This window comes from Crocodylus siamensis, chromosome 5 (genome assembly GCF_052110815.1).
Source record: "Crocodylus siamensis isolate JL-2025a chromosome 5, ASM5211081v1, whole genome shotgun sequence".
Lineage (NCBI taxonomy): Eukaryota > Metazoa > Chordata > Crocodylia > Crocodylidae > Crocodylus > Crocodylus siamensis.
Genome location: NC_143399.1, coordinates 16,213,674 through 16,226,405, shown reverse-complemented (window position 1 = coordinate 16,226,405; position 12,732 = coordinate 16,213,674). Strand labels below are relative to the sequence as shown.

The window sequence follows — 12,732 nt, the reverse complement described above, 5'->3', positions numbered from 1 at the left end:
CGAGATTAACACATCTAAAAAAGTTTTTAAAATACCATGACATTTTTACAAGAAGGTCAGAGACCTCTGTTAACTGTCTCATCCAAATTACAGTATTTCTATCAAAAGAATGACCCCTAACAAAAGTTGGAGCCTCCATCCTTTTTTGAATCAGAGGCAAGAATGCCACCTGTTGAATGACTAACACAACTTTCTTCAGCACCCCTGGGTTTCATTAGCAATCTCTCAAACAACCATTCTTCCAGTTTGGCCTTGCTTAGCTATTAAAAAGAGTGCAAAGGAGTGTAGTCATGAGCCATCCCCACAAAAATACTTACATAATACGATGAAAGATGTACAGCTAGTTAAAAACCTCTGCATGCTTGAACTGACCCACTCCACTAGCATTATGCAATGCAGCCATCCTGATTAAGTGTTACTACTGTGATATTTGCAGCAACCAAGGAGGCAGCAAAAGAGATAAAGCAGGAAAACATGGTTTTGGTGATAAAATGCTCTAGCTGTTCTCTGTTAAAAGATGTATTGTAAAGGAGGAGCAAACAGTCTTTACGCACCTGTAATTTGATTTTCTATTTCACCTTGCATATGTAAAGACTCCATATAAATTGTTCGATTCCCAATAAACCTTGCACAAGCAATTCCTCTGTATGGCTGGCAAAAACCATCCTCTTCATACTCATCTCTAAAACCAATAACATACACAAAGGGATAAATACACATTTCAGATGGAATTCAGCAGCAAAATATCACTAGGAGGAGTTTGCATTCGTATTGCTTGAGATAGCTTTGAGGATTCTGCTGTCTTTATCTTGCCATCCAGATTCACTGTGGGTGATAGGTGAAAAACACATCAGCCCTCCACCCTCTAAACCCTGTGTCAAACGATTATATGGTTCCTGGGTTTTGCAAGAAGCATTCCAGAGGCTTCAGTGCCTTGGGTGAGCCCTGAAAGGTTCTGTTGATGCTTTATGATGGTTTTCAATAGTCGGAAAAAAAATTAGCACAGTGAAATACACATTGCAGGGTAGAAATTCACTAATTAGTGAATACAGGTAATACAATATTACAGGTGAGACAAAATTCAACTTAATGTTGTCTTAAATGCATCATTTCTGTGTCAGGGAAAAGACTGTATTCAGGAATAATGAAAAACTGTCAAAGCATTTTCCAAATGTTTTACTTCAGAAACCTAAATGCACTAGGAGAAATAACATTAGATAGATAGGACCATTTTCTATTCCACTTACTGGTATTAGGCATGTAGGTAGACTTAGGTAGACAAGTGCAATCCTGCTCTACCCTACTCAAGTTCGGATGATGGTGTGTTACAAAAGTAGATGGAGCAGATTTTCCAGGGACTTGAACAGGGTAGAAGAGAATCGCACGTAACTTGCTAGGTCCACTTGTCCCATAGGGGGAATGAAACCTAGTCCATATGGAATCAGAAGTGCAGGCAAAATGTTATAGCTCTTGAAACACTAGTATTTAGTACCTTTAAAATGTGGAGGCACTTCCTCCGTAACTTGCAACAATTATTCATAAAATGGGACAGGAGCTAGAATGGACATTATACAGATACATTTTTTTTTCATTCGGTGCTTTGTTTTAGGCACTGTATGAGACATTTAATATATAAAGCCAGATGTGAAAATATTTGCCAATATTCTTCAAACAAAGGGAAGGGAAATTACCAGACCTCAGAGGAATGGACCACTGCTTACTTTGAACAGATAATCAGCAGCTAACACTGGATTTGTAATATAATTCATTTTCTGAAGGCATTTGGGGGGGGGTGAGGATATTACCTGCCTTGAAATGGAAACAACATTTGACTTCCAGTGCCCCTTCTGATGTTACCTTTAAAGCAAAATTGAAATTGGGACAAGACCAGCCAAAATAGGTACAGAACTTACACCGAGGATACTTAATGGAATATTAGCTTCAAACCTTGATCTGGGCAGGACAATAACCTGGCTTTTAACTGATCCTGGAAAATTCACCCCTTTAAGGGCTCAGATTCTGAAAAAGTTTTTATGAAAAATCAGATTGTGATATTAACACAGACAAGCCAGAGGCTTTTTTAATTAGTCTGTTACTAAGCTTTATAAAGCAATTTTTCTTCTCCTCTGACGACTTGGGATGTAAGAGCTTGAAAATGCAAATCCTGCTTAGGCTCTTTCTTATATGTTCCATGCGTCTTACAGGAAGTCTCAGACATCACAGCTAAATTTCACAGTGCCTTGTCAAAGTGACTGGGTTGAGGTAAAAGGATTATAAGGAAGGTAGCATTAGGTGTCCTTGGGGGCACTCCCAGCCCTTTCTAGAAACTTTCTCCAAAGTGGTGCCTGTGAACGCTCTCCAAATTCACATGAAGAGACTAGAAGTCTTGAATCAAATGAAATAATGAATGCCTGTGAAGGAGGGCCAGAGATTGAGGCCCTCCCATTAGGTATCTGGGCTCATGGGAGGTATCTGGGCTCAGTAGGGGCCTCAGTAGGACTGAACCGTTGTGTAGTTTAGGTGTGCCTGGAGCACTATGCATTAGACAAGCGGCAAGAATTACCATGTTCCATGCTTTATTCTTCTCCCATTGGTAATAAAATCACAACTTGCATATTATCATCTCAGTGTGCAAATGTAAAGGCTTGATGAGAAAGGCAGGTGACCTTTCACCTCTTATGATTACAGGAAGAAATGTTTCCTTTCTTTTCCTTTCACTGTAGTAAGATCTTCCAGACCTGGGATACTATGAGTCTTCCAGATTTAACAAAATTCCTACATAAAGATAACACCAAAAAGTTTCACATGTGGCTTATGCCTGTGGTAGCCTAAGTCGTACTGAAGCTCAATAGGTAGAACCTACATCCAAAAGGCTAGTGAGAGAAGTTACACATAAACTGGTTTAAGTGATCAGAAACTGGTTTCAACCTGTAACAGAACAGAAGTTCAGTGTACACAAACCAATTTCAAAATGGCTAAAACTGGTTTAAGATAAACCTGGTTGAATGTAGTATCAGACTTAACTGATTTGGGTGAAACCAATTTATGAAACTTCTGTCCCAGATCCCTTCCCAGTTCAAGTTAAATCACAGTTCCCCAGCATCCCAGGATGCTTTTCAGCCCTGTGCTGTGCTGTGCTGGGCTGTGCTGTTTGCTTTATAGAGGGGGGTTGGCCTGTGCTCCCTAGACAGCCTCGCTGGTTGGCACACTGCTTCCCCCCTCCCCAAATAAACCCCTGCTGGGATCTGGGGTCTGGGACCAGGGAGGGGGTTAAAGCAGGTATGGAGATGCCCTGCCCTGCTTACTTAGTGCTGGCTGCAACTGGACTACAAATTCCAGAGGCACCTGGAAGCAGGAAGAAGTGATGAGCAGCCCTGCAGAGTTTTACTACTGTAATTCTGGACTGCAAATCCCAGAGAACAGGAAGAGGAAGCAAACACACAGCCCATGCTGGCTACATGCCAGCAAGCTGTGTTCTAGCGGCCCCTGGTGACCAGCTTGGGCCACTGCAGGCATGTGGCTGAATTTCCTGAATCAAAAGTGAATGTCTATTCGTTTGCTTATTGGTTCAGTCTTTGCAGCTTAGACTAACTTGCAAAGACTGAATCAATTCAGCCTTGGGCTTTTTGACTGTCTGTACTTAGCCAAAATAACTGAGACTTGGGGCCAGATTTTTAAAGGTTTTTTTCTAGGGTTGACAAGCCAGTCATTTGACTGCATATTTTTTGGCTGGTCAAAGATTATAGCTATTTTACCAAAAAAAGGATTTTGTTGTAGTTTTCTTGACAGAAATATGATTTTTTTTTTTGTTTTTTCACACATTTCTTTATAGAACAATTGTGCTTTTTCTATGTATTATTTGCACTATTAGCAAATTTTTAACTGATATTTGACCAAACTATTGACTGGTCAAAACCCCAACTCTAGTTTTTAATTTCTTCTTTATTTTGTATTTAACAGTATTAGTTTTCAACAGGAGTTATATGCCTAGATGCTTTTGAAAACCTTATTAGTCATCTATCCATATCTTTGATACCTAAGTTGCTTTTAAAAATGTGATTGTTAGCTACCTTGGCCAGGTGCTCTTGAAAACATTACCCCTCCTGCTTAGTTCTGAAGAGTTATCAAAAGGAATAAAATTTAGAACCTGAACTGAAAAACCAAATTAACCCCCATGAACTTTGAATTCTGGCTTCCCAGAGCAGTTCTTTATCTAGTAATTAAGAATCAATTAAACTACAAAATTATTTCTAATTCATAATGAAGTTTTACTTAGGAAATAGCCTAGATAGTAACCCCCTTGAAAGGAATGAAGCACTGAAATGAGAAACAGAAGGCATGGGAAAGACGTACAAGAAATTTTGATTAATACTGAAAGGAAAGTTTTATCAACAAGGTTACTTCAGGTCACATTCACCTTTGCACTAAAGAAGATTTAACCCAACATAAATAGCCTAATGCTGAAAGGAATGTGAATGAATAGGGATACATTTACATCTAGTGGAAATGCCCCGAGGTATAGGCCACATCATATTCCTTTTCTTTCTAAGGCATCTATTGTTTTTGGCTGTTATCAATAGTTCAAAAGAGCAGTTTCCATTGATGGGATTTTTTATTATATCCTGGTAATACTTTATTGTGCTGTACGTGTCTATACATTCTTAGCAATAAACTATATGGTACTGATAATTCTTTCTATCCTCACTTTCCTCATCAGTCTTGGAGATTTGGTATCAGTCCCCTAATGTACCCATGGGTTTTCCTCTCCAAATCACGGAGTCTCTCTCTCTCCTGCAGCTGTCTTCTGTGATACTCTCCTTCCTTCCTACTCTCAATAAAATGACTTTTATTTATAAACTCCTGTCCCCTTTGTGAGGTGACCCTATGTCTGTTCAGTCTCATCTTACTTAGGGTAGGTCCTTGGAAGGCCTCTGCACTGCAGCTGGGCAATTAGATAGGTATCACTCAGCCCTAAGCAGGGCCAGATGAACCTGATGAGTGGCTTTAGGGCTGCTTTTAAGGAGTTCTGGCAGCACCTGACCCCTGCTGCACAACAAACTGGCCTCTATGTATAGTTCTCATCCACATGATTCCCCTGGTGCCTGCTCCTGCACTCCTGCCCATGTACCCAGTCCCTGATCTTCAGAACCCCAGTTTGACCTCGGCTTGCTTCTTGACATCCACTTCTGGTAACCCCCTGGCTCGTACATGAACCCTGGTTCTCTCTCAACTCGGCTTCTGACCTCCACAAGAATGGTAATCCCTTTGGCTTGGCGTGTGAAACTCAGTTTGACCTTGGCTTGCCCCCTGAATATGGATGCTGGTAAAAACACCCCAGCTCTAACCACTAGGCCTAACGCCTAGTGGACCCTGCTAATCTGCATGGCACAATGGAGTGCTATGAAGAGCTACTTGAGCTAGCGCTGAACAAACTACCTTGTGTAGCAGAAGCAATCCAGCCACATTCTTCCTAGGATAATTGCTGTGCATTGTTCCCTGTAGACATGTCCTTAATTACCAGCCTACCTGGGGATAATCAAGGCCATCAAGGCTTAACAGCTGTTCATGTTTAGCCGTATGTCACCTAAGATAGAGGTAAAAACATAACAGAAGTGACAGCCAACCCTCACATACCAACTGGAATTTTCAGCATTTGGAGATACACATGGAGTCCCCTGTATCAAATAAAATTCCTAAATTGTTTAGATGCATTATCCAACTGGTTGCAAGTGCTATCTGGCCTGAAGACATAGCTATTTAGGAACCAGACAGGACTGAGAGTGAGATCATCAGTTTGTTTTATACACTATAGGTGTCTTGCATACCAAAAATGTTCTTTTGTAAGGTGGTCATTGCTTCACTGTTCAAACACATATGTTTCTGGGACCTGATGCAGTTCCCAGAGCAAACTATAAAATGGCTTGGCTTCAATGACAGTTAGATCAAGCCTCACTGACCAGAAGCAAGGCACTTGAGTATGATTAAGTTTTACTGACGTCAGAAGCAGTAGGACATAAGCAGGTATTAAAGTGCACTGCTGAACTGGCATTAATTTGCTTGAGTGCCTTGCTGCATAAGGTTTTAAAAGAGAATTAGCTTTTAAAAATCACAAGAGTCAATGATGGAAAAAACACATCTTAAATCTTTCTTCTTTGTTCATTAAAAATATTCCTATATTGGCAGCATCCAGATGACCCACTCACAATCAGTCTCATTCGCTAAGGACAGAAGTTACACATAAACTGGTTTAAGTGATCAGATACTGGTTTAAACCTGTAACAGAACATAAGTTCAATGCACATAAACGAGTTTCAAAATGGCCAAAACTGGTTTAAGATAAACCTGGTTGAATGTAGTATCAGACTTAACTGATTTAGGTCAGTTTTATTAAACCCTTCTTGGTTGAAGTTAAATCACAGTTCCCCAGCATCCTAGCATGCTTTTCAGCCCTGGGCTGGGCTGGGCTGGGCTGGGCTGTCTGCTTCAGAGAGAAGGGCTGGCCCTGCCCCTCTCCTCCCTAGCTGGAGCTCCACCTGGCTGAGAAGGAGGTAGGGGACTGCAGCATCTGCCAGACTTCCCCTTGATTCCCCCTCTATTTGCTGTTCAAGTAGGGATTCCCGCCTCCTGCCCCTTTCCCACGGCATGGACCCCAGCCATGGGTGACTGGTGCCTCCTGTTACTGGGTTGCTGACCAGAGAGGGGTTCGGCAGGGGCTGATCACTGACTCCAGAAGCACCTTGGCACTTCTGGTTTTTTGCCAGCGGTGCTTCTGGGAAAACCAGAAGTGCCGCCAGCACTTCTCTCCACACCCCCACTCCCCAGCTGTGCCAATCTCAAGGGGGCCACTGGCCAGCACTTCTCTTGACCCCTCCTTCCCACTCCTTGGCTGGTGGTGGCCAATCTCAGGGGTGGCACATGCACTTGTGTGCACCCCTCTATGCGTTGCCAATACCAGCGACAGACCCCAGCTGGCATCTGGCTATATCCCACCCCCTCTGCCCCATGCTAGCTAATGCTGAGAGGTGTCTATGTGTGTGTCTCCAATTCCACTGGAACAAAGGCAGACAGAACGGTGTCTGCTTAGGGCTAGAAGCCAGTGGCTTGCAAATGCAAATGCACCCTGCAGATAAGAAGAGCTTGAAACTAATGAGAGAGATGCATTTGTTTTCTTTTGTAGGGCTTGATACGTTGATAAGCTTTGTGTTCTGATAAGCTCCCTGCTGGCTTACTTCAAAGGCTTCAGTCTGTCAGTGTTCAACAGGGGACAGAGAGGGGTGTGAAAAATGACCAGTTTGCAGTGAATGTTACTTGTGGGTGCTCTCAGTTTGCTGCCGACAGTATGAAGAAGCAGGGAGAGGGAGATTAAAAAGCTCAGTATCATCAACAGATGCATGCACTCCACACAAGCAGTACTATCTCCCTCCCACAACCTTGTCTCAGAGTGCTAGCAAGGGCCAGGGTCTGGAAATACCCCCCATGCCCTGAGCCGCAAGCAGGGGAAAAGGCTTGGTGAGGGCTGCTTCTCCCTCCCATGCCAAGCCCACCCCAGCTGGGGACTGTGCAGGCCAGGGTGGTGATTTCAGCCCTTCCCTAATCATAGCATCATGCCGGGGCCTGGCAACATCACCCCTCAGCTCAGCACTGTAGAAGGGAAGGGAGGGCTGCTCCAGCGCCCTCTGGGTTCTAAATTGAACCACTGCAGGCAAATGTCTGCAGTTCCCGTATCAAAAGTGAATTTCTGTCCACTTGAAAATCAGTTCAATCTCTGCTGGTTAAACTAACTTGCAAAGTTTGAATCAATTTAGGCTTGGGCTTTTTGAATGTCTGTCCCTTGCCATTGAAACAAGTGCTGCAAGCACACACCAAACATGGATACTTTTGTTTCTCTTGCTTCCTGTACTTCATAAATCACTAGAAACTGACATATTGTTCAATTTAGAGCACAAGAATAAATGGGAAGACTTGAATTTTAACTACTGACATATGATACTGTTTTAAGGTGATTTTTTTAAAAATTTGGTTTCCATTTTCCTTTATTTTATTCTTTTGATATTTTTACACTAGCATCAATGTTTATCTTGGAACTCTCCCATTCCTTTGGGTCCCGCTGAAATTTCCCTTGTGACATTACTTTTAGCTTCACATAACAGTACCCTGTATTAAATTTTCGCTGTACTCAGATGTCAGAAACATTTGATTGAACAAAGTTTGCAAAATATAGGGCATAACTTGCAAAGCAGCTATGCTTCACTCTGGATATCTATGAATCTTGGCATGCATTTTTGTGATTGTAAGCACTGCTCCTTCTTTGTAAAGGATCAAGAACAAAAGTCTGTAATCAGAACTGTATTGCAAATTTCTCATCAACACCATAGGTTTCTTTTAGATACTCTGCATGTGGATTTCCAGCTCATGCTAATAGAAGTCCAGTGTGCTAAGCAAATGCAAACCATGTAGTGCAGATTTTCAGTGCTAAGTGAAGAAAGGAAGGTCACTTTCATGCCATCATGCTCGTTTGGCTACACTGCTGCCACTGTCTTAAGCTCTAGTAAGAAAGATCTCACAAGCATGAGCAAAATCCCTCTTCTGTCCTTCCCCTAATGCTATCTACTATAGGAAGGGGAACATGGCCAGATAACAGCTGAATGGAGCTGGGGTTGGGGAGGACATAAGAGAAAGTATTAGATTCAGAACCATTGAGAAAGACTTTGTTACTGACACTTAGGGATTGCTTTTTTTCCTTTGATTTTTCTTTTGTGTTCCTTCTGCAATATTTGGGTGTTAGTTTCTCATGGCACAATGAGATCAGACTGAAAAAATAAAATAAAACCCCTTCAACCAGAAAATGACTCAGACAGTTGAGAGGCAAGGCTTTTTTTTTGTGGGTGATATCTTTTATTGGACCAGCTGCAGAGCTGCAGGGGATATAGACAAGTACCAAGTATCGTCCAAGTACCCTACCAAGTACAACAGGACTCCAGCTCTACCACAACCTATCATACTCTTGCCTGAACCCCTTGCTTCTCACACAGATCCTCTCAATGATTTCTCAGTCTTTTTGCATTCCATGTTTTTCCCTGTTCCAACATCTGCTGGCTAAGATATCTTATTTTACTCCGTATGTGAAGTACAGGCTTGGCAAGTTAAGATGCTAAACAGGAAAAACAACAGACTACCAGGGATGTATTTGTAGCCGTGTTGGTTTGAGATAAAAAGAAATCCCAAACTCTAGAACTCTTGGTTCAGAGATGATACCTGTTATTAGACCAACTAAGAAATCACAAAAAAGTTATCTTTTCTGCAAGCTTACGGGCACACACGGCCTTCCTCAGTCTCAGGGAAAATAAAAGATGGCAATAAGTCCCCATAGGTAGAAAATAAACTTCATTTTTGCACAGGGGAAGCTGAAGGTGGAAGACTGTTCCTCTGGGTCCAAAGGCACTTACAGTATATGGCTCCATACACAGGGCTCTTACGAAGAATAAAAATGAACATTAAAAAAAAAGGCAAAGTGGTTTCAGACTAATGCCATCCATCACATAGTTTGGCACTATATAACTACATCACCATGATGTCAAATGGCAATGGTGCTTTGTGATGTGAATTCATGGCACTGCTGCTTGTAAAGATCATTCATTTGCCAAGGTCTACGGTTCCATTCAGTCCTCACAACTTTCTGGCTCATTTCCAGGTGAGCACAATACATGTAACATATCGAAGGGAAGGACTGAATGCAGCAGGAACTTACGGAGAGGCAATCCATTAATACGGGCTTTTCATAAGGGCTGTTTTTTATTGGAGATGGAGATACAGTCTGGTTTAGAAATTAATAAAAACGAAAAAGCAAAGGAGAGTGAAAAACAGATACAGAGACAAATTCCTCACTCACTGGAGACGATGAGCTTGTACTGATGCATCAGTTAAATGATCCAAATTGCTGGAAAGCTCTCTGTCACTTCAGCATATGACACTTTGGCTCTGTTGAACCAGAAGTTTAAACCATCTCAGAGTACACTGCCTTTTTATTGCAGTCTGAAGCCACTCAGAATTTGTAACTGGCCTCATGACATGAAACGTAACTGCTGCTTTATAGCTATCCTCAGATAAACCGGCTGAACTTTCTGGTGGAAGAAGCTTGGTACATGAGCAGAAATATAGCACATCATTGCATACCACAGTGGCAAACCATTCTCAAATTCCAAGTTCTGGCTCCTATTTGATAACATGATTTCAACTGAGAATGATTATCACTTATTTCTCCCATCCAAGCACATCTCTGCAAAGTCTGTTTAAGAAATACCAATAAATTACCAATACATACTACTAGAGATCCAGACTTATGTCAAAATCAAGTTTAAAAAATATTTCCTTTTCTATTCTAGTCCATTCTACATTACCAGAAACTGCCCAAATCTAAATCAAGCACCTCATATATCACATAAACTTTCAGACCATCATTCATTCCAGCAAAAGTTAATGCAAGAAACCAGGTCTAGGAGTTTGCTTTAGTTTTTGCTGTATGATCAACATGTTCATGACATAATTTTCAAAGTATTTTTTTAAATCACTATAAAAATGACCATGTAGTATCAAGATTTGGTTATTTTTGTCAAGAACAGAATTCAGTATATTAAGAGCAAATATTCAGTGTGTGGCATTATTTCTGCTCTATGATTATTGGAGATAATTAAATCATTAAGAATGGGTTTTTTTTGTTTGGAAAGAACACACAGAAAGCGGTGATGGAGAATAAGCACATATAGTATAGCTACTTATATTACCTCAAGAAAAAAAAAAGAATAGGAGGACGAGGAAGAAAACAACAAGACAACAGACTAAATTCCAAATGTCTTGACGAAAATAAAGGAGAAATAAAAGATGACAGACCTACTATTGAGTTGATCTTTTTTGTAATGCTAGCAAGTTGAGTAAGCATATGTTTGGATGGGGTAGATGAGTGGTCATGCTCAGTTGAGATCTTGTTATTAAATTCTTTGAGATACAAATTGATCAGATTAGATTGGATACTCAGTTCTATTGCAATTCACCACAAGGCTGACAGAATCTGTCTTGGGGAGACCCACATAGTACAGGACTAAGCTGGTCACTTTTCTATTAACGGTTTTGGTCTGATATGCTACACCCTTCATGCAAAATATGGGAGAGTCACATATGTCTGTAGCAACATTTCTGAGGCAACCCACACTCTGTTCACTAATCACTATGATATCAGAAATGTTGGAAGCTTCAGTATTGCAAATGTCCATAAACCACCAAGTGAAACTTGGGGGAACTGCTCCCTTCCGTCTCCCTCACCCAGCTGTATGTGCTGGTGACTTTACTAGCCACCACACAGGCTGGGGTTACTCGCACACAAATAAAGATGATGACCTGTTACAAAGCTGAACATCCAGTAATGACCTTGCTCTGACTCATGACTCTAAACAGTGTGGCACCTTCTACATAGCAATATGGGACCAAGGTTCCTCCCCTGACACATGCTGGGTTACAGTCAACAGCCACCCGCAACAGCATCTTGCATTGTTCTCAATGACTTTCCACATGGCCAGTGCTGTCCATCACTCACCTACACTGGCCGGCAACTCCTGGTCATTAAATGTATAAGAAAACCCAGATGGAACTTCAGCAAAGCCAAATGGTCCCTATTCATGGAGCCTGTTGAATGACCCACTGTTACCATCCCACAGCAAAATATCCCAGTTGACAAAGCCTATAAACATTACTGTGGTGCCCTCTATAAAGCAGTACAAGCCTTTGTTCCCAGAGTATTTTGACCCCTGCACACTCCTTGCTTGGATGGAGAGCGTGCTGCTCTACTAGATGAGTATGAAAAATCTGGCAATCCAGATATTGCAGATCAGCTGCTTGAATCACTTCATGCTACTTATCGAACCGCTGAGAGGACTCAACTTCTCACCTCAATTTCTGCCACTTCAGTCAAAGGAGCTGGGGCCTCTTTCGCTGCCCCCAGCTCAGTGGCCCCCAGCCCAAACTTGACCACCTGTGTCAGCCAATGCCATCGCCAGCCACCTTTGGAAGTGGCAAGAACCTCCCCCCGTAACAACAAGGATTTTGAGCGAAGAATACATGAAGAATAGTGTCATTTTCATGGAAATGTTCAGAACTAAGATCCTCCACAAACCTTTTCATCAACAGAACTGGACACTGTGCTGTGCAAATTAAAATCTGGCACTGCAACTGGCTACGACAATGTGTAACCAGAGTTTCTGAAACATCTTGGTCCTTGAGCTTATAATTGGCTTCTCCTCTTCTTCAACTGTATTGGCCTACCCAAGCCTGGAAAAAGACCCACAATCAACAGCAAGTTATTGACCAACCTCCCTCCTGAGTGTCTGTTACAAGACACTTGAAAGATTAGTTCTGTAATGTATTTCTCCAGTAACTGATTCTGCAATAAGCCCAGACCAAGCAGGATTCTGCCATGGCCGGAGCACTTGCAATCAAGTTCTAGCCTTAACCACCTTCGCTAAAAATGGCTTTCAGAAAAACCTGAAGACTGGTATTCTTCAGGTTCATCCGGCCAACTTCAATTTAACAGCGGCCCATGATACTATCTGGCATACTGGTCTTCTGGCAAAAATATCAGGAATTCTGCCACACTGGGCCACTCATCTAGTCAAACTATTACTATGTGGTTGACACTTTAGAGTCTACCTAGCCAACCGAACTAGCTCTTGGAGATGTCAAACC

The 12,732-nt window shown here is 41.8% G+C and overlaps 1 protein-coding gene across 2 annotated transcripts in view; it reads right to left on the bottom strand.

Annotated features, from left to right (window-relative positions):
* The window catches only part of ROR1 (ROR family WNT receptor 1), a 283,073-nt gene that overhangs the window by 22,811 nt on the left and 247,530 nt on the right, over positions 1-12,732 (bottom strand). The window contains exon 5 of one of the 2 annotated variants that reach the window (XM_090048648.1): positions 555-682. In XM_090048648.1, the coding sequence (XP_089904774.1) occupies positions 555-682 (128 nt within the window). Of the gene's footprint in view, positions 1-554; positions 690-12,732 lie in introns of both variants that reach the window. The other variant, XM_090048650.1, reaches the window with a different exon arrangement.